Source organism: Rhineura floridana, chromosome 7 (assembly GCF_030035675.1).
Source record: "Rhineura floridana isolate rRhiFlo1 chromosome 7, rRhiFlo1.hap2, whole genome shotgun sequence".
NCBI classification, from domain to species: Eukaryota; Metazoa; Chordata; class Lepidosauria; order Squamata; family Rhineuridae; genus Rhineura; species Rhineura floridana.
Genome location: NC_084486.1, coordinates 5,257,624 through 5,280,309, shown reverse-complemented (window position 1 = coordinate 5,280,309; position 22,686 = coordinate 5,257,624). Strand labels below are relative to the sequence as shown.

At 42.7% G+C, this 22,686-nt stretch overlaps 2 protein-coding genes across 5 annotated transcripts in view; one reads left to right on the top strand and one right to left on the bottom strand.

The window, feature by feature from the left end:
• WDFY4 (WDFY family member 4) overlaps positions 1–22,686 on the top strand; it is a 463,201-nt gene that overhangs the window by 327,543 nt on the left and 112,972 nt on the right. For all 4 annotated transcript variants that reach the window (XM_061634768.1, XM_061634767.1, XM_061634766.1 and 1 more), the window contains 2 exons: positions 266–351; positions 7,265–7,327. In XM_061634768.1, coding sequence (XP_061490752.1) covers positions 266–351; positions 7,265–7,327 — 149 coding nt within the window. The remainder of the gene's footprint in view (positions 1–265; positions 352–7,264; positions 7,328–22,686) is intronic.
• On the bottom strand, positions 15,174–15,941 carry LRRC18 (leucine rich repeat containing 18). The gene has a single exon (XM_061634290.1). It carries the CDS (start codon positions 15,939–15,941, stop codon positions 15,174–15,176), a length of 768 nt encoding a protein of 255 aa, XP_061490274.1.

Below are 22,686 nucleotides of genomic sequence, written 5' to 3'. Positions count from 1 at the left end.
TCTTGCAGCCAAGGACCCTCTGTGCAGTAGCAGCACAGATCTCAGGGTCCATGGATCTTGCCCTTATGGTTCCTGACAGTTCTTAAGTAAGGATCATCCTGGTTTGATAAGTAACATATAATTGGCTTTAATGTGGGTCTGATGAAATCTTCTGCTGGACAAGGCTGACACGTTGGTTTGAATATTTAAAAAAAACTTTTGAAGAAAGAATGTGTCTATATTTCCACTGTAGTCTCACCATGCTCCTGTTGTTTTGTCTTCCCAGGAGATTGCCTTGGAAATCTTCTTCAGAAGTGGCTACTCCATATTCCTTGTATTCCACAACAGTGACAGGACAAAAACTCTGAAAAGGTACCTTATGCAGGGGAACAAAGTTCCCAAGGGTTTTTTAGTGCATTAAGTGGTATTCCCTCCTATGTGATCCAACATTATATTCCCTAATGCTAGTTGTTATCTGTCACAATGTCAGTTCATTGAAATGCAATTTGCTTTGGGAGCAATAGCTACTCCACTGTTGCTAGTTTTGCCTGCAACTATTAAAAAGGTAAAGGTGTCCCTGCACTTGTAGTGCAAGTCATTTCCAACTCTTAGGGTGACGTCTTGCGACGTTCACTAGGCAGACAGTGACCACGGATGGATGGAAGGCTGAGTGGACCTCGACCCCTTTTACCGGAGATTCGACTTCCTCCTTCCGTTGGAATCGAACTCCAGCCGTGAGCAGAGCTTTGGCTGCGTTACCGCCGCTTACCACTCTGCGCCACGGAGGATTTACCTATTGAAGAAGGATGATGAAACTGTTAGAATATCTTGGAAATGTAGTTGAATAAAGTATAGCAATTTCCCTGATGCTGCATTACAAACATGAGGTTTTTTTGTAACATCAGAATATCAAGGCATATATTTTACTTCTGAGCCCAAAAGACATAATTTTAGCATTGATGGCTGGACTGCTGATTGGGGCAGATGACCAACACCTCTGCTAAAACATGGGTACTGACTGCCCATATGCTACTAGCCAGGTAGGTTCAAGGTACTTGTATTAACATACAAAGCCCTGAACAACTTGGATCTAGGATACCTTAAGGACTGTCTGAGCCCTTATATCCCAGCTTGATCACTGAGATAATTTGGATGAGGGTTTTTAGTTGTCCTCTGTGTTACAGAGGATTGACTGGCTTCAGCTGGAAGTCGGGCATTTAATGTTCACCGGACCCATGCTGTGAAACACTCTTCCAGCAGATGAATCGCAGGCATCCTCGCTTTTGACTTTCAGGAATCTCTTGAAGACTTTTTTATGCTGACAGGCCTATTCAGTAGTTTACAGTTGTTTATCTAGGCCCCTCCCTCCTCCCAGATCTTCTCCCATGGAGCAGAAGGGAAGCAGAAGGAGGAGACGGGCATCCTGCTCTCCTGCCACTTCCCTCTCCCTCCACTGGTGAGGCAGATGGTGGTGGCAGCAGCAAAGAAGGGCACTTGCTGAGGAGCTGCCCCAGTCTGTCACTCCACTGCTTGCTCTCTCCACCCAGTCTTTCCTCCCCACCTCCCTCCCTCCCTCTTTGCTTGATTGTTGGCCTCAGCAGTGGCAGCAAACCAAGATACTTACAGAGGAGCAGCTCTGGCCTATCACTGTGCAGCTCACCCAGGCCACCCTCCCCACTATTGCCTGCTCTCCCTCCCTCCCTCCGTCTTCGCTCAGCTGCCAGCTTCAGCCACTGCTATTGCCATGTCCCTGCAGCAGTTAGAAGGCTGTCATGTGACTACAGCATGATACCTTACAAAAATATTATATAGGAAGAAATAAATAAACTAGGAATGAACATTGGAAGCTGCTTTACACAGACCATTGGTCCATATAGCTTACTATTATCTGCAGTGATTGACTGCAGCTCTCTGCAATTTCAGGCAGGATTCCTTTCTAGCGCAGCCTGACCTTTTGCATACAAAGCTTATGTTTTGCCTTGAGCTATGACCCTTTCCTAAATATTTCATCTCCCCCTGCCCAAATGTTTGGAACTTTTTTTTTCTCCTAAAAATATTACTTCCTCTTTCTATTTAAAAAAAAATACAGCTCTCCTGAAAATGAATGCGTATATAATGTAACACTGATCCCTATATTACATGGTATATGAGAAGTCCTGGCTGGGGTATGATTGACTGTATGAACTCTGGCAATCCACTTGGCAAGTGCATGCACCATCCCAATGCAATGAAGGGCATAGCACACACAAGGGCAAGTACTAGATGCAGGTATGGCCCACCTACGTGAAGGTGGGCCATTCATGCCTTGTCCCTGGGCCTTGAAAGGCAGGAAGAACTGGAAAGAGGAATATTGAACCTGGAGGCAGAGAACCTTCCATGACAGGGAACTCCCTTCCCTTCCAGCCATGCCATGCATCACACACCCAAGAGGCATCCAAATGCAAATCAGGACACATCCACACTATATATGTTTTTAGCGTTTCTATTTGCCGCCCAGGGCTCCTGCTGGGAGGAAGGGCGGGATATAAATCAAATAATAAATAAATAAACAAACTATTATACCCCTTTAACAATCATGGCTTCCCCCAAGTAATGCTGGAAACTGTAGTTTGTTAAGGGTACTGAGACCCCTATTCCCCTCACAGAGCTACAATTCCAGAGTTCCCTGGGAACTTTGCAGGATTAGTACCTGCAAATTATATGCGGATGCATATTCAACTATGAACTCATAGATTTTTATTGGGTCTCTTGCTGCTAGTTGTCCCTTCTCAGCCTTAACTAAGCTAATTTTAACACAAAATGTTATATGAAACATCAACTGACCTTAGGAGATAATATTTGGAGGGAAATTCCAATGATTTTGTTACTTTTACGTGTGTGTGTGTGCGTGCGTGCTACTTTGGGAAGCAGGAGGTGTCTAAAGTGGTTGCAGTCTATCAGCAGCTTGTATTTTGCACACGGACACCATAATTCATTGATTCCCAAACTCTTTCTCCTACGGACCACTGGAAAATTGCTGATGGTCTTGGCAGACCACTTCATGATTTTTGTGCCTGTTGTAGTAATTGTCATGTGCTGAACTAGATGCTTTACGATGTTTAATTGCATTTTATTGCTTCTTTTATTTCTTGTATTGTATGTTATTGTATTACAATTTGCATTCCAGAGAATTCATCTTGTAAAACAATGAAGTACTATATAAGAAATAAAAGGAGCAATAAAATACAATTAAGATCAATATTAATGTTTAGTGTGGCTATGCCATGAACCATCTGAATGAAGCTCATGGACAACTGATGGCCCATGAGCCACAGTTTGGGAATCCCTGCCATTCGGTAACTTCTCTACATTGAGTCTTAGCTGGCAAAGTATACAGTAATCTTTTGAGTGAATTTCTAAAGCTGCAGCACTGGGGGACTGGAAGAGACCTGCCCTGGGAGTGAGTATCTGGGCATCTGGGTCCTTGCTTGGTTGCTCCTCTGGGTTGCTGTCTCTTGAGACAGCTGAAGTCCCTGGTAAGTGCTGCAAGGAGTGGGACCCCCTGCCTGACCCTCAGCTCAGGGGGCATAAAAGCCTGGCTGCCCTTTGGGGAGCCCCTTAGGGAGTCCCGAGGGTGAGGGTGTTACCCCCTTATATATATATATATAATTGGTAGTGGGGAGGGTGCTTGGTGCATGTGTCATTTCTGCACAGGGTGAGAGCCTGTGCAGTGAACTGAACAATAGGAGAAAGGTTGCTAGATGCCTTCAGAGTGAGAGTCTGTAACTGGCAGAAGGCTGGCCCTCCCTGGGTGTGAGACACAGGGGGGGAGTAGATGTGCCCTGTGTAAAAGATATTGAGTGGGTTTGACTTTTCCCAATTCTTGCAGAGGCCTACTGGGATAATTGGCTCAGGTAGGTTTTGTTGGTGGGCTCTTGTTTGGTCCATATCAGGCATTTAAGAGTAGTCTTAGTAAGAAGGAATATGGGTGATGCCACCCCAATTTTAGTGATCATGGATAGAAGGAGGTATGGCCATGGGGAGGTGGTGAACAACCATAGAAGATGACAGCAAGGCTATCTATGCCTTGTTCCTCTCTCCCACTTCTCTCATGGATGAGTTCCTCACTGCTCATCTGCTGTGCAACTGGCCTGTGTATGCTGTTGTTTAACGCCAGATCGGTGCACAATAAGGCCACACTCATCCATGATTTGATCATGGATGAAAGTGCCAATTTGGTGTGCGTAACCGAGATCTGGGTGGGTGAGCTGGGAGGAGTTGATCTGACCCAGCTTTGTCCCCCTGGATACTTGGTGCAACACCAGCACAGGCTGCAAGGATGGGGTGTTGCTGTGGTCTACACAACTTCCATCTCTGTTGCTGGGAGACCAGAGCGGGCTGTGGGGGCCTGCACCTGATCTCCGGCCAAGGAGACAGGAAACTAGGGTTGCTTCTGGTCCACCCTGCAGTAGCTTCTCTGACTGAGCTGGCAAAGGCTCCCTTGGCTGTGGTATTGGAGGAGCCCAAAAGGAAAGTCCTGAGTGATTTCAGTGTCCATGCTGAGGCTGCCTCTAGTGTTTTGGTTCAGGACTTCATGGCCTCCATGACAACCATAGGGCTGTCTCAAGTTGTCACCGGCCCAATGTATAGGGCAGGGCACACCTTCGACTTGGGTTTTGCTGCAGATAAAGTAAGGGATGGTCTGGAGATTGTGGGGTGAATGTCATCCCATTGTCATGGTCAGACCACTTCCTGTTGAAGTTTAGATTTATGGTTCTGATCCTCCCCTACTTAGGTGGTGGATAGATTAAGATGCTCCGCCCCAAAGACTAATGGAATCCACTGGATTCCTGAATGCCCTGGGGAGTTCACAGTAGATAGATCAGGTGACCTCGTTGAAGCCCATGTCATGCTGTGGAACAGTGAGGTGCGTTGGGCTCTTGACACGGTTACCTCTAAGCACCCTTTCTGGCATTGGGGAGCCCTGTTTACACCTTGGTATACCAGTGAGCTAAGGGCAATGAAACAGGCTGGATGAAGTGGCGAAATATGTGCTGTGAGGCTGATCATGCACACATAAAAAATCATAACCGTACCTACTGTGAGGCGGTAAGGGTAGCAAAGAAGGCCCACTTCTCTGCCACCATTGAATCCTTATGTAGCCATCTAGTGGAGCTTTTCCATATTGTCAGGGGTCTGTTGAGATCAACTCCAGGAAATGGAGTTTCAGATACTTCAGAGGCCCACTATGAATTATTTCCAAGACACTTTGAGGGAAAAGTAGCTCACGTCCATAGCAATCTTGTTGACCCATTCACATCTACTGTAGTCTCCAGCAAGGTTCCAGTGCAACGTCTGCTGCAACTTCTTGGGAACGGTTTCAGTTGATGCGGCCTGATGATGTGGACAAGGTGCTTGCGATAATGCAACCAGCAACATGTCCTCTCGATCCTTCCCTTCTTGGCTTATTAAACTTGTTGAGGGGGTTTGACTGAGTGGATCCAGGGTGTGGTCAATGCATCATTGCAGGAGGGAGTGGTTCCAGCCACCCTGAAAGAGGTGGTGATCCGACCACTCCTGAAAAAGCCCACCCTGGACCCATTGGTTTGTGACAACTGCTGACCGGTCACCAATACCCTCTTCTTAGGGAAGGTGATTGAGATGGTTGTGGTGTAGCAATTGCAAGTACTCTTGGATGAAATTTATTTTATTTATTTATTTTGACCCATTCCAATCTGGGTTCAGGCCAGGTTATGGGACTGAATTGGCCTTGGTCACCCTAATGGATGACCTTTATTGGGAGAAGGACAGGGGGAGTGTAACCCTGTTATTCTTACTTGATCTCTTGGTGGTTTTTGATACCATTGACCATGGTATCCTTCTGGGCCAACTTGGTGAGATGGGTATCAGAGGCACTGTTTTACAGTTGTTCTGATCCTATCCAGGGTCATTTTCAGAGAATAGCATTGGGTGATTGTCTTTTGCCCCCCCCCCCGGTAGTTGTGCTGTGGGGTGCCACAGGGTGCTATCTTGTCCCACATGCTGTTTGACATCTATATGAAGCCCTTGGGTCATCAGTAGATTTGGGGTGAGGTGACAATAACCAGCTCTATTTCTCTATAACATCTGAATCGGGAGAGGCAGTGCAAGCCCTGGACCGTTGCCTGGACTCAGTGGTGGGCTGGATGAGGGCCAATAAACTGGTTCTGAATCCTAACAAGACGGAGACGTTGTGGGTAGGTGGTTCCCGAGTTCAGATAGTTGCCTCCTTTGGATAGGGTCATACTCCCTCTGAAAGAGCAGGTCCGTAGTGTGGGGGTGCTCCTCGATTCATCTGTGTCACTAGAGGCCCAGGTGACCTCAGTAGCTGAGAGTGCTTTTTACCAGCTTCGGCTGGTGAGACAGCTGTGGCCATTTCTGGACTGGGATAGCCTGACCACTGTTGTTCATGCACTGGTAACCTCCAGGCTGGATTACTGTAATGTGCTCTATGTGGGGCTGCCCTTGAGTTGGTCTGGAAGCTGCAGCTGGTACAAACTGCGGTGGTGAGACTGCTCACTAGGGCAGGGTATTGCCAACATGTCACCCAACTGCTGAAAGAATTGCACTGGTTTGTATTAGCTACCGGGCTAAGTTCAAGGTTCTAGTTTTGGTGTACAAAGCCCTATATAGCTTGGGACCAGGATACCTGAAAGTCCGTTTTATCCCTTATATACCCAGTCGATCACTGCACTCTGCAGGTGAGGGCCTCCTGCAGATACAGTCTTATCAGGAGGTCCGTTCCGCACAACATAAGAAATTGACCTTTACATAGTGGCATCTACCCTTTGGAATTTCCTCCCCTTAAATATTAGACAGGCGCCATGTCTGTTATCTTTTTGGTGCCTACTAGACTTTCCTCTTTCAACAAGTCTTTTAAGTTGAGACCTTATCCCAATATGCGTCTGTGTTGGAATTGGTTTTTAATATGTTTTTAAACCTTTTTTTAAGATGTTTTAAAAGCTTTCTTTAAAAAAATGTTTTTAAATATGTTTTATTTTAATGTTTTTATTTTAGTGTATTTTAATGTTTTCATGATGTTTTGAAGTGTTTTTAGTGCTTTTGTTTGCAGTCCTGGGCTCCTACAGGGAGGAATGGAGTGATATAAATTAAATACTACTACTGCTGCTGCTGCTGCTGCTGCTGCTGCTGCTACCACTAATAATAATAATAATAATAATAATAATAATAATAATAAAGCCATTACTATTTCTGATCATGAATTAGCAATTTTTATTGTCTCTGTATTTTCTTCTTTCCTGTTCAGATTTTGTTCAGTGAAGCCTGAACTGAAATCGAAAGGCATCACAGAAGAATCCATTACTATACGGTAACAGTTGGACGTATATTTAACTGGGAGAGAATTAACTAACTAACTAACTAGCCTTTTGTTCCCTTTTAGAACGTTACTGAGAATTTTAAACCATTAATACCCCATCTTGCCTCACAAAGATGGGTTTGTAAACCCATGTGGTGATGGAAGGGAGCAGAGTGGAATGAAGCTTTAGAGCAGAAAAAATGACTGGCAGTGAAAGGATTAAGCACTGTGTCCATCCTCCACTCTGCTTGTAAAGCACCCTCTCCCAAAGAAGCTTTTCTGTAAAAGGTTAGGGTTTTGATGCACATTTGCATGTAAAAGCCTATTCCTACAGAAGTATAGAATCGCAGAGTTGGAAGGAGCCCATAAGGCCATCAAGTCCAGCCCCCTGCTCAATGCAGGAATCCTCACTGAGGATGTAACACTGTACTAATTCTGGCTGTACTAATTCTGACTATAAGTTGGGGTGTCTTGAGCATTCTCGTGTTCCTTAGAGACATTCGTGTGTGCTTGCTTGGAATGAATGCCATTTTCAGCTCCCTTTCAGGGAAAACATAGGGATGTGCTTGCATCCCTGCTTTTAAATGGGTGCTGTCATTATTGAATGCCCCCTCTCCCACTTCTCTTTATTCTCCTTTCACATAGCAAATTAGATTTCAGGAAGCAAAGTTCTAGGCTAGCCTTTCTTCTGACATACTAATTTTTTATATGTAGCAATCATTTTCATGAGGGAGGATTCTATCATATTGATCCCCAACTGTAGTCACCCAGGCCTAGTTAGGCCCTTAGAGAAGTACAGAAGCCTTGAGGGGAAAGGGTAAGGAAAGAAGACTCATCTTCCTGCACCACCATAAACTTGCCCTGTTGATGGACTTGTTGGGTAGCAATTGGGATGCTTGAGGAATTTGATCTTTGTGAATTCCAATATGAGTTGACCTGATTTGTACCTTCAGGCAAATGTGTAAATCAGAGCAAATGCATAGCATTTCTCAGCTTGAAAAAGTATCAAAATGTGTTTATATATTTAGAGATAAAATATCTTTTACATATACATATTTTAAGAGAAAATATATTTAGAAATGTGTATTAAGAGAGAAAATTAGTTTATAAATATTATTTAAATGTGCATTTTTTTTAAAAAAAATGTAGATTAATGTAGTAACTGGATGGAATGGATTTATGAGTGAACACTTACAAAAGTGACACAGACCTGAAGTAGACTAATCTGACATTTGTCCATCCTTAGCTAGCAACAGATAAAAAAGGAAAGTGAATGTGCATGATTGTTTGTGATTGAGAAGGTGCAAAAGAATGAGGTACGTGAAGGGTTGTAAAAAAGAAGTTGAATTTTTTCGTTAGAGAAAAAGGAAATACAACTCTTGTAGGTAGGGGCATCCAAACATCTCTCCACTCAGTCAGTGGCAGAAACCAGCACTTTCCGAATTCTTCTTCCCAATCTGATAGAGGAGAGAGCAGGGGGGTAGTGTGCAAGCCTGATGCTTACTGTGGCTCATTCTGGAATTGTGTGCAGGGCCAGCCTTCTGGATGAGCGAGCTGGGTGGTCATCCAGGGTGCCAGGCTGAGGGGGGCACCAAATTGAACTGAGGAGCTGTTTTTTTTAATGTACTGCCTGCAGTGAGCTAGGGTAGCAAAAAGCAAGTGTCTGTAAACTTTTCTTCAAGGTTCTCACGTTGATTGTGTATTAACTACAAAAATGATTTTCCTTCGATTAGCTTTAAACTATGTTTCTTTTTCAATTTCCACTTTGATGTCATTTGTGCTCACTAAAATCAATGGAGTGAGTGAATGAGTGAACACTAGCTAAGATTTCCAGGTTTGGTGCCGTTGGAGAGTAATTTTCTGTGGCAGTTATCACAGGGAAAGGTGTAGGAGTGGTGTAAGGCCAGACTTTAAGTGAGGAATCCTTCCTGAATGAATAATGGAGAAAGCCAGCAGAAGGCCACAACCAGAATACCTGGGAGACTGAGCCCCAGGCAACAGAAATAAGCTCTGCTAGAAGAAGTTTGGAATTTGAGGAGATTCTCGGGAAGCACAACCTGATCCCTGTTCCCTTATCCCTATGTAAGAGAAAATGAAACACACCTATCATTTGTTTGATCCCAGGGCAAGGAGAAGCTGCAGGTGAGAAATCTTGCATGTAGTCTGGGCATGCAATATTTCTGGCACATAGCCCCCAGCTTTGTACACACATACGTGTGTCCTTGTAGGGGGCAGCACCAGGCCCCCTTAAACCCTCTGGGTGGCCCTGCAAAATTGACCATGGGGGAGTGTGAAAGGGCACTATTCATGCTAGGGCCAGCCTCAACTGTGTGTGTTGTGTTAAACTATGGTCACATGGAAGGAGGAGGAAGCTTACTGAATTGTGCATTTCATTTTAAACTATGGTTTAGTCATGTGATGTGTAAATGTATCCATTTCTGACTGTATTTTGGGCATTACTTTGGACTGTTGGCAATTCAGAGTCTACTTTGACAGCAGGGCATACGCAAGAAAATGTAATAACGAAAATGGTGTTAATTCCAACATAGTGATAAGGTGATTTTTTTGCCTTTGTTGTTATTTTTAATTTAATAATTAATGATAGTGACATGAATTACAGTAACTGAAATAATCCATGGGTAAAAATATTCCAAGAAGACATTGCAATAAAAGGAATGGATTACCAATCACTACTTTTTGTTTAGCATTCCCAAAGTGTAAAGCATTTCTAGTCTTCTTTGCATTCATACATATAAATTATGTATATTCCTTGACTGACCCAGAGAACCCAGGGTAATTTATTTAATATAGCCAAATCCCACAACCAGTAGTGTAGTGGCAAAATGAAATGTACAGGGTCCCTTTGTGAGTCATGCCACGCCTCCCACTGCCACCCCTTCTAAGGTTATATTACTGACACTCATTGGGGCCTGCAGAACTGACTTGGAAATCTTACAGCAATAAAGAAAAAAAACACATGATGTTGTATGGAAGCTTCACCCTCTCATCTCAGTCCTCATGGCCCGAGATAACCGCACTGTGTGTGATTCACCAGCACACATACATTAACCAACCCCCTTGCACACTCCCTTAGCCCTCAAATTACCCATCAGCGTTCCACAAAATCATCATTTCTCCCCCATACCCCCGAAACAGCACTCACCCGCCAAGTATTGTGGCCTTCATGTATCTTTCTGTTAGCTTTAGAATCAGGTCCCCTTCAGACTGGTATTTTATTGTAGATGTATTCTGCAACATATTCTTGACACAATAATAATGCATTCGTTGTTAATTTATTCTGCTTTCATTTGTGCTGCCACAATGCTACCACATTTTGGCTGTCTGGAAGGGTTATAGTGCAACAAAACAGGGACAAAAATAAATCAGAACCTTTGTGATATAAAATATTATGGGATTTCAGCAGAAAAATATGGAATATGTACTGATTGGAAATGAAACAGTATGACCACTTCAGAACATTTGCAGGTGCAAACAGTATTGAAAGTGGGATCATGTGTGACCACCCTGATAGCATCATAAGCACAAATCATTGTGAATGCTCAATTAAAAGGGTGTCTGCAGGGGCCCTTAGTCTCCATTTCCTTAAAGCAGCAAAAATCATTTGTGCTATCATGTGAAAGTATATTTATTCTTAGAAACCTGACCTTTAATCAAAGGCATGAAAAGTATTTTAGGATCCAAAGCAAGTCTTACATTCAAGATCTTTTTAACTGTGCGTCTAATTTATCCAGTGCCTTGTAAAAGAGTCTGTGAAACTTGAATATGCAAATGCATGATACAAAAGCTAAGCCTGTAACTTGTTACTTAAAAGACTTTTAATTGAATGTACTCCAGTTACTGCGTTTCATACGTGTGTAAGAGGTGCAATGCACAAACATGTCCACCCCCACAATAAAAGCTCTACATCACTGTCAGTGGAGGGAGGAGTTGTGTTTGTGCACTGCAGCTCTTATCCGTGTAAGAAATGGCTGGATGGGAGCAATAGTATAAATGATGGTGATGGCCATGATCCAAAGTCACCTGAACTTGTGCATTAATTTGTATATACTTCCACTGAGATGAATCTCAGTGCACATGTTCTGGCTCTGTGTGCACATCAATGTAGACGTGAGGTTTTGGATTGTAAATGAACAGGTGTGTTTGCGTATATGGAAGAACACTAACCTGTTCCGCACACCTTCAATATTGTCATTGGCTTTAGGCCAAGGGTGGCTAACCTTTTTTAGCCCAAGGACAACATTCCCTTCAGGGGGGGGGGCACATGCCAGTGGTGGGTGGGATCAGAGGCAAAAGTGAGCAGAGCAATCATGTGAATTTTATTTTTGTACAGTAGATTAGTTTCTGCACACTGACACAACTTTCTCTCCATCTGGGCAAGCAAGAAGCATTATCAGAGTTCAAGGATCTATTCTAGCCAGGCAAGAACATTAAAGGAGGGTGCAAAGTAGGGTTTGTGAGGTATGTGGCCTGGAGAGAGTCCTGAGGGCCAGACAGAGAAATGCATTTGGCCCCTAGGCCTGAAGTGCCCCATCCCTACTCTAGATGGCTACAATGTAGTATTCAGCCATGGCAAACATGTATGTATGTATGTATGTATGTATGTATGTATTTATTTATTTATTTATTCAAACCCCGCCTTTCTGCCAAAGGCCCTCAAGGCGGCTTACAAAAAAACACAAATATAAAAATACAATATAAAATACATCAATAAAACAATACAATTTACAAAATACAATTTACAAAAGTTAAATAACTGCTCTTAGGCTAACAATGTAAAATGCACAACACATGAGGGAAGAGGGACAGGGAAGAACAAAGAGAAAAGCACGCTCAGGCACCAGTTCTTAAATTACAGTTCTTATCATGACCAGCTGGAAGGGAAGCAGGTAGCCTGATAGCACGGTGGCTACTGGGGAGGGCAAGGGCAGCTAGTTGCTCAGCAGAAGCGATGAAACAGCTCACAGATGGATCAGCTTTGGCATGGAAACAAAACACATCTTTGCTGATGAAGCCACGAGGCATCCTGGTGAGCATGTTTTGCGGCGCCCTCCTTCCCTGCGCACTGCCCCTCTTGTTCGCCTCTCGCTCAGGTTCCTTAGTCACCACAACATCCAGTAAAGCATTTTGTTTTAGTTACTTCAAGTCCCCTCTTGCTGTCTCATAGACCAACTTGCTACCTAAATTGTAGATGCTCAAGAATGAGATCACTTGGAATTCTTGACTGTAGTAATACATCTGACCTTTTAGAACATAAGAGGGAAACTCCAAAGCTACATTGTATACAGAGCTGAGGCATAAAATAGGGCAATACAAATGCAAATTGCAAAATTAAAAATTGGGTAATCCCTATATGTTGGGACCAAATTGCCAACCTTTACTGACATGAGGTAGTAAGAGGAACAGAGACAGTCCCATAAGCAATTTAATAACTGATACCACATTTAAGGTTCACAAGCAATGAAGTCACCACAAAGTTTTACTTGAAGCAAAATTGAAAATAGTTTGGGGATTTAAACAAAATATCTGAGGAGTTTTGAGGAAGGCCTAAAGAGTTTCAATAGGACTAGTGCAATTTCTTGGAGAGGGAGGGAGGAGTTCCATATATCCCTTCAAGCATTTTAATAAAATACAGTTTTAAAGTAGCCAGATTAATTTCAGTTTCTCTTCACTAAATAGTAAATGTGTGAATATATTTCAGTGAAGCTTATAGTTCCCTAATTCTTTTAATTGTTAGGCAGGTGTTTTCCTCCCAAGATAGCTCCTTTCAACATGTTAAAAACCATCTATAATAAATCATAAAATGATTTTAAAAACATTACCTAAAACACAATAACACATCCATTATTATTATTATTATTATTATTATTATTATTATTATTATTATTATTATTATTATTATTATTATTACTACTACTACTACTACTACTACTACTACTACTACTACTAGAGGACAAAACCAGGTGTACCCAATTTTGCATTTCCCTTTCTGTTCAACTACCTGGGCAGATCAGTCCAAACTACAGGAAGCCAAGGTAATTAATCCAGATGTAACGTACACCTATTCCAAACTCTGCCTAAGAGCAGGGCTACTGGAGCCTGGCAGAGGAAAAACAAGCCTTTAAAGTAGAGTTTGACTTACATCACCATTTTTGCCAGTGTAGCTTCTACTGGATTGCTAGATCATGTGACTAAGTTGAATGAAGTTTGAAATGGGGTAATCCTCCCCCTTCCCCATCCTGCCATACCCCCTTTTTTGGGATTTATCTCAGCTTTGGCTGAGCTGGCTGAGCCAGGATGGAGAACTTATGCCAGTGTATCTCTGGCTCAGCTAAGTTGAGGGGCTTCAGCCAGTGTAGCCCCAGCTGAGCCCAGGCTCAGTCAGAGACCTGCCTATTCCAGACTCCACTCATCCCAGTGGATCTTGGGTTTGGATTGCTCCGTAAGGTTAATTTTAAACACTAACATTAACTATGCATTAACTAGGGCTTTCTAAGTCAGTGTGGATCCTGTGGCTAGAGTGCTTGGCTTGGGTGCAGAAAGCTCAGATTCAAACCCCTACAAAGGTCACAGGATGTCTTTGGGCAAGCCACTATAGTCTTTTTTTTAATGTACCTGAGCACATTGTACCTTATTGTAAATTCTTTTCAGGATGGCTTGTACCGACTGCATGGTAGGATCGGTAGGATTATAGCTCACTCCATCTCTGGAACTGAACTGCATTTTTAATATAATATTGTGGCACCTACACACGTAGAGTTCACTGTATATGTGTGATCCTTGCAACAAACACAAGAGGGTTCCAAAGCACAGGTTATCGGACCTACACATGTTTACATGTGTGGATGGTGCCATACATTACATACAAGATTTTGGGTTTTGGCAAATGAGATTCATATTGGAGAAAACAAATCTGTTGACATCAAATGTTATTTAAAGATATCCTGACTGAATCTAGCCATTTCTGCTTTCTGCATGGGACAATGGTAATATGCACTTTTCTCTTTGTGTTTTTGTACAATCAAAGCCAGGGATCCATAATTTGGGCTGGTCTTGGTAGCCAAGATAAATTTGCTGGTCTTCTTATTCCTGAGCTTGCCTTGTACCTCTGCATGAGGTCAGGGCCAGTTCCCTGACATTGTTAATTCTGGACCTGGAGAGAGATGTGTGTTGGAGCTAGAGGGAGCAGTGGCTTGTTTTTGTGATGGGTGGTGGGGCACAGGCAAAACCTCTGCTACCTAATATCCAAATAGCCACTCTCCCCAGATCTAGAGAAAAAGGCCTGGGCTTATTTTGGGGCTGGTTGGGCAAGTATTCTGCCTCCACTATCCCAAAACCATCCATTCCCACTATTCCTCTTTGAGCTAAAAGGGAAGATTGGTTTTGTTTTGGCACTGGGCAGGTAGATACTTGTATCACCTCTGCTACCAAGTGCCCAAACAGTCCACTCCACTCTTCTTAGTGCTGGCGAGGGACAGGGATCTTCTCCATAGTTGTACTGCATATCTGAAGCTCAGTGCAACTGTAGAGATGATCCCTGCCCATTTCCCCAGCTCCAAACTAAAGAGAAGGCTGGGGCTTCTCTCGCCATAGTGAGAGTGGGCAGAAGGTTGTAGACCACTGATCAAGGCTCAAAGCTTGGCAATATGTATATCATGTTTTGTTTGCTGGATTGACACATGTCTACTAGTGGAAAAATCCTTTTAGTGGAAAGAGCTATGTGGTCAAGAGCACTTTTATTCCTTGGGGCAGATTACAAATATTGGATGCAAAGGTACCATTCCATGTCATACCTCTACCTCACTATCTCATGCATCCATTGATGGCAACTGTGATCCATTCACCTCCATTCTGCTTGGTTCTCCTTTGCCAGAGAATTGGGTGTCATGAGGTTTGAAAAGTTTGGCTTTCTGAGAGGAGCAGGCACTGTGTTCTTTAGTTTGTTCAACTTGTCCCTCTCTTCTTGACACTTCCTCAAGCATGGATAGCAAAGATCTTTTTCTTCCACCAAATACAGAGTCTCAAGGCGCTTAATGTTGTCAATAAAAAGTTCCTCTTCTGTAGGCCCAGGAAAAGGGTTCCTTTTGGCATTCAACTTTTTGAGCTTGGGGAGCTTTGCAACACTGTTTGGAATGGTAGTCAGTAAATTGTCAAATACTCCAACTTCCTGGAGCTCCTTTAAAGCCCCCAGAGTTGTTGGGAGATTGTCAATGTGATTTAGGCCAAGGTTGAGATTACGGAGGTTCTTGAGCTGGTTTAGCTCCACAGGCAAGCTCCGGGCTGTTAGCTTGTTGTTGCAAAGGTTCAGGAAAATGAGATTCTGTAGGTTTCCTATTGTTTCTGGCAGCTTGTCAATCTGGTTACTGTGTAGGTCCATCCAGCGCAGGTTCTGGAACTTCTCAATCGAATCTGGGATCTTTTTGATCATGTTTCTGCTGAGGTCCAGTTCATCCACATCTGCCAACTTCAGGATACATCTGGGAAAAGTAGTGATGCCCATCTTGCTCAGATCAAGGCGGCGTTTCCCATCAAATGTGATCTTAATGGAGTTCTTAGCAACTTTCAAGTTGACCTTTTTCCCCTTGGGGCCTTTTGCCCCCTTAGCCATTCCCAGTGAAGAGAATGCAGTGCAGATTAGATGAATGAAAAGAAGCCTTAAGAGGGAGTCCCAGTGAGATCTGCTGCTGCGTAGTGCTGAACCTTAATTAAAAACATACACAGATATAAGTGTTAAACCTAAACAGGTCACTCTTTTCCCCATAGACAGGATTTTCATACTAAAGAACTGCTAACAATTCATGGTAAGCAGCCAAGACCTACCTGCCTTTTACATGTTGATGGAAGGGAAATGGAAGAACACCAGATCCATCTATAAATTCATGGAGAGCCGCTATAATGGAGTGAACCATGCTTGTAATGTTACAGAATGATAGAAAACATCACGATACAAGCCACTGCCTCTCTGTGTTGTTTCCTACATGAAATTTTTCCTGTATGAATATTAGGGTTGCCAGGTTCAGGGCCTGAGACTGATCCTGTATCTTTAGGAGAAGAGAAATCAGCCAAGTGCAGGTGTTTATTTATTTATTTATTTATTTTGTATCCCACCCTTCCTCCCAGCAGGAGCCCAGGGTGGCAAACAAAGCACTAAAACACTTTAAAACATCATAAAAACAGATCTTACAACAAAACAGCATTAAAAACATTTTTAAAAAACTCTTAAAAAGGGTTAAAACATTATTAAAAACATATTAAAGGTGTTCTTACAACACTGTAATGGGAAAAACCACAAGGTGGAATTCTCCATTCCCACTGCACAACTTTTAAAGATACAGATGACCTCTTGGAGGCCGGGCCTGGCAACCAAGAGGTCTTCTGTTTCTTTAAAAGTTGTGCAGGCGGAAGGGAGAATTCCACCTTGTGGTTTTTCTCATTGCACAACTTTTAAAGAAACAGAAGACCTCTTGGTTGCCAGGCCCGGCCTCCAAGAGGTCATCTGTATCTTTAAAAGTTGTGCAGTGGGAATGGAGAATTCCACCTTGTGGTTTTTCCCATTACAGAGTTGCAAGAACACCTGCACTTGGCTGACTTTCTCTTCTCCTAAAGATACAGGATCAGCCTCAGGCCCTGAGCCTGGCAACCGTAATGAATATACACAATCTTCCCACTAAGAACAGACATGGCTGTATACATTGTTTTCTCACATCCACATAGACCTGTGTAGGAAAAACGTTACAGGTGAAGTGACCCTCAATCCTGTTACTAGAATCATAAAAATTCCCGTAACAATGGGTTATAGTCAGCTAAGTCCTACTCAGAGAAGACCCACTGAAATTAATGACTTTAATTTAGTCATTTCTATTAACTTCAACGGGTCTTCTCTGAGTAGGACTAGCATTGAATATCACCCAATATATTTTATAAATTGATAGGCCCAGGCGGATTGGAAACTAAGAGAAGTCCATATACAATTATATCATTATATTGTAGTAGTTGTGATGATCAACTCTGCTGCAGTGATCCTAACTAGTCAGGAATGGCAGACAGGAAGGACTGGCTTTTCCCATTATTTCAAAATCATGGTTGGTCATAGAACAGGGACAATAATATTTTAATCTACAGCACTCTGAAATGAAATGAAAGCTTGGGCAATTGCCATTGTCCCTCTCAAAGGGAATGTTTAACTACTTTAACCACTTATTGCCTGGAACTGATGGGTCAGCAGTACTCCAGACTAACTCTAGTACAGTAGGGCCCCACTCATATGGCGGGTTACGTTCTGGACCCCTGCTGTAAAGTGAAAAACGATGTAAAGTGGAACCCATTGAATAAAATGGCGTGTGATGCTCCCAAACCACCGTAAAAGTGGAACAAGCGCCGTATGAGTGGGGCTTTAGTCTAATTGCATCTAATTGAGACCGCTGTATTAGCGAAGCGCTGTAAAGCGAAGCGCTGTAAAGCGAAGCGCTGTAAAGCAGGGCCCTACTGTAATTAGTTTGGAATAACAGCTGGTACCATATTGGCCTCAGGGAATAAGATGCAATACTGGTAAAGCTATAGGTACTCATGCCTCTTTCATAGGCTGGCATTAATTAAAGCAACTTATGTCTGAAATACATAAATTAAAGCAATATTCTGATCATCCTTTCCCAGTGCCAATATGTTGCACATTTTAGACAGTCCTCATTTTAGCATACTGTAAGACCCTCAAACATCTTTTTTACGTATTGGTTGCATTTGCACCTAATGGTAGGCCAGTGTTTCTGGCTCCTTCCCTGGTAAACAAACCAGGAAGCCTTGGCTTTCTATTATGTTTGAATCTGGGATCATGATTTGTTGCTCCCTAAGCCAACAATAAACTATGTTTTCAGGTCACCCTCCTAACCTCTAACTCTGGGGGCTTACCTGCAATCCTGTCTAGTCTGCTGTTGCTGCTGATAAATGCAAGTGATAAATGCATAGTCAGACCTAATTTCTGACCTAATTATAGAACAACGTGCTGACCTGGCTGGGCAAAAGAGCAAGAGTTCACCTCTCCAAAATGTTTCTGATGTAGCCCCAAACTGTACTAGAAGGATGGGAGAAAGGTAGCCTTGCAGGGATTCCATCTTCCTGGTTAGGTATGCTGTCCAGCAGTCAACCAGTTTCGAGTGTCTGTACCTGGTGTTGGAAACCTGAGACAGGATTGGGATTCTGTTGGTGTACTGACCACCCCACTGCCTAACAATCTCTCTCTTTCTCTGAGCTGATGGAGGTGGCCTCAAGAGTATCATTGAAGATCCCAAGGCTGGTAATATTGGAGGGACTTTAATATTCATGATCAGGCTGCCTTTTTATGAGCACCTCAGGAATTTCATGGTTTTCATGTCAACCGTGGGCCTGTCTCAGTTAACACACATAGCAGCACATGGATCCGATTCTCTGTACAGGACTAGAGGATAATGATCTGGCAAGGGGGGGGGAGATACAGCAAAGACTCCATTGGCATGGACTGATCATTACCTGATCAATTTTAACCTTCAGACTGCTTATAACCAATTTTAATAGTCTGCCCTAGGAGGATCATGAAACTGGATGACGTTCTGAGGTCTTTCTGGAATTTTCCTGCAGGTTTAACTGGTGGTCCTGTGGAGGCCTGGTATCCATCTGGAATGAGGGGATGGCCCAACCCATTAATGTGATCACACCCCACTGCTCTTGACCCAGTCATAAAACCATGGCAGCTACTTGGTATTCAGATAAGCTGAGGGTTATGAAATGATCGGGCCAATAATTAGAGTGCAAATGGCAGAATACTTGTAACAAATCTGACCCAGCATAGCTAAGAATTAATTTTCAGTCTGTGGCAGTGATAGCAGTGAAGAGAGGTTATTCTTCTGCTCCCATTGTGACTGCTAAGTGTCATTCAGTGGAGCTTTTTTGGGTGATGAACCCTCAAAGGCCTGCTTTGACCAATTTGGTAGGAATTTTTTGAATAATACTGATTGTATCTGTGTAAACCGGAATATTATTGCTTTGACAGAGTCTGAAATGGACATGCACCATCTAATCATATTACTATAGATACTTTATAGAAAACTACTTGAAAGATTGAGACCAACCACCACTATTTTCTATGTATCCTTGTCCATTCTCAATTGTGAAAACTATCAGGGCTGGGTTGGGTATATGGAGATAATTAATGATAGGGTAGTCCTCACTGTTTTGAAGGAAGAAGTAGTAAGACAACTGTTGACGAAATTTAATCCAGTGTCACATTTACCATTCTAGGGCAGTATGTCATGGCATCCAGGTAGAGTTCAGTGGTCTGCTTTGCTTTGCATGCAGACAGTCCCACATTCAATCCTAGTCTGGCCTGGTAGGGCTGGGAGAGACCCCCATCTGAAACCCTGGAGACCTGCTTCCAGTCAGTGTATATAATACTGAACGAGATGATCCAGTGATCTGACGTGGTATAAGGCAGCTTCCTGTGTTCCAGAAGTTCCATTCTAATCTAGTTTCAGGCTTTTGGTTTCAGGATGGAAATAGCTTTGGTTGTTCTGGCAGATGTTTTACATCGGGGGATGGATGTGGCGAGTGCAGCCCTGTTGGATCTCCTAGATCTCTCAGTGGCTTTTCATACCATCAATCATGGAACTTCCTGGATCAGTTATTAGGCTTAGAAAACATAGGTTTATGGCTGTTCCTGGAGGAGTTATTTCAGAAGATGGTGTTGGGAGACTTCTGTTTCATTCCATGGCAGTGGCTGCTAGTGTGATTCCAAGGTCAATTTAAAGTGCACATACACACAGCAGACTAAGCCCATCTTATCTGGGAGCAGTTAGATTGACAGGCATGTTGGACAAGGTGTTTTCTGCATTCCCCACACCTCTGGACTGCACTACCATCTTGAGTCCACTGGGCCCCATCATTACAGACCATTAGAAAAGCCCTAAAGGCTGTTGGTTCTCCTTGACTTTCTTTTAGGTTGTTGTTTTATTGGATGGCTGATGCTTTTAGCCGCATTTTCTATTGGATTTTAATATTGTGAACTGGATGTTTGTTATATTATGATCGCCAGCTTTTATTAATTGTGGGCTGTTGGTTTTTTTTACTGTTTTTAATTTTATAAACCACCTTCAAAGGTGGCCTAGAATGTTTTAAATAAATGGTTAGTCATGGAAAGTAATAGACCCTCCGTGGCGCAGAGAGGTAAGCGGCGGTAATGCAGCCAAAGCTCTGCTCATGGCTGGAGTTCGATTCCAACGGAAGGAGGAAGTCAAATCTCCGGTAAAAGGGGTTGAGGTCCACTCAGCCTTCCATCCATCCGTGGTCGGTAAAATTAGTACCTGGCATACTCTGGGGGGTAAAGAAAGGCCGGGGAAGGAACTGGCAATCCCACCCCATATATACGGTCTGCCTAGTAAATGTCGCAAGACGTCACCCTAAGGGTCGGAAATGACTCGCACTACAAGTGCAGGGACACCTTTACCTTTTACATGGAAAGTAAATCCTCCATTGGCATCAATGGGGAATTTCTTCCCACTACAAATAGCAACTTCTTCCTCAGGAAGAAGCAGGGAGGAAAGTGTTAAATCCCCCCTCCCATACATGCTGCAATCCTAATAATGATAACTCTTCCTCCTATGGCTATTTTTTATATGTTTAATGTGCATGGTAAATGCAAATGCATATTGAGTTTTACCCAAAGTTCAATGGCTCAGATATTCAGCTGACTCAGAGCAGTCAAATGCAATACTCTTCTTGTGAAGGAAAGCCAGTCCAATTTAGGAATGTTGGAGGAATCCATTGAAGACAGACTATCAAGTGGATTTCTTTCTCTCCATCATGCACAGGCTCTTCGTATGAATGCTGTCACCTGAGTTCTCTACAACGAAAGCTTTTTAACATGCACACATTATACGTAACTAGATACGCAAATTGCTTTGCAATATACTTATTCCTTGACATATAGTTGCCTCTGTTTTGACAGGTCCCTTGTTGCTTTTCTTCTTTCTGAAGTGTTGTTTGATTTTGTGTGTGTATAAGTTGTTTGTTGCTAGAGGCAGCCTGTCTGCATAAATGCTGCAATCCTACCCATGTTTACTCAGAAGTAAAACCCAGGGAATTCAGTGGGGCTTACTCCCTGGTAAATGGAGTAGGATTGCAGTGTTAATCCGCTCTCTACAGTGAATTTTAAAATCAATGGAATGCATCATTCATTATTGTTCTTTTCACATGGAAAGAAGTGCACTCCTCAGTTTAAAGTCTAGGCATCTTTGTCAAAATAGGGAGAAATCCTCTGGATTTGACTGTTCATTTTATATCACTCATCCATCCTCTAAATCTTTGTTTTAAAAAGTGGCCTTGCCCTACTCCCTCCCTAATGCCTGAGAGAAATGAGACAGGATGACAAGTTTATACTGAACTGTGAAATCAAGATAGGGTAAGAAGCTGCAATCCTAACCCCACAGAAGTCAATGGTACTTCTGTATAGACATGATTAGAATTGCAGCCAGCCATAGAGGATTTAGTGATGGGCCTTTAGCCACTTTGTCTTTAAGGTGCCACAAGACTCTTGATTGTTTTTGCTGCAAAAAATTAACAGGGGTATCCTTCTTGAAATCCATTAACTTTGAAAAGGAACACACAGAAAAAGTAATTGTTTTGTAAATATCTGTAGATGGTTGAGATAGAGATGTCTTTTGTGTCATACGATATGTTCAAAATAATATATATATTTCCACATCACTGGACTACAAAACAGAAGAAAGACTTGAAAGTATGAATGAATGTTGGAGTGGATTGAGGCATGTTCATACCTCGATTAACTGCAATGAAATGCAATACTCTCTAGAAATAAGTTTGTAGCACTTTTTGTAGCTACTGGGGAGCAATCAAGAGCATAATTTCCAGTTGGCTGAGCCCCAGCTGAACTAAAATCTTCACCATTTAATTGTGAAGAGTTAAATCACTGTTTTGATGAATGATTGTTTGAGAAAGAATATAGATTTGCCTACAACACACTCCTCCATTAGAAAGGTTTCATTACAAGCCCTTCAGGCTTTTTGACTACTCATTAATCATGTGCATGTACATAAATGCAGAGCTCAGATGGGAGATAATGCATTTCAGCTCATTTCAATAATACACCGCTGTCTATAGCAAACATTCACCAAACATTTAGCTTCCTCCAAAATAAAATAATAAGGCAGGGGACAGTATTAGACCTCACTCTGAATACACCTGGGCTTTCTTAGGATTGTGGTCTTGCAAGAAAACTTCTAAAATCTTTTTATACAAACATGCCTAGTGAAAACAGTATCCAGCCTACCAAACTCTTATCATGACCTTTCTATCCCTTTTTTTTGTAA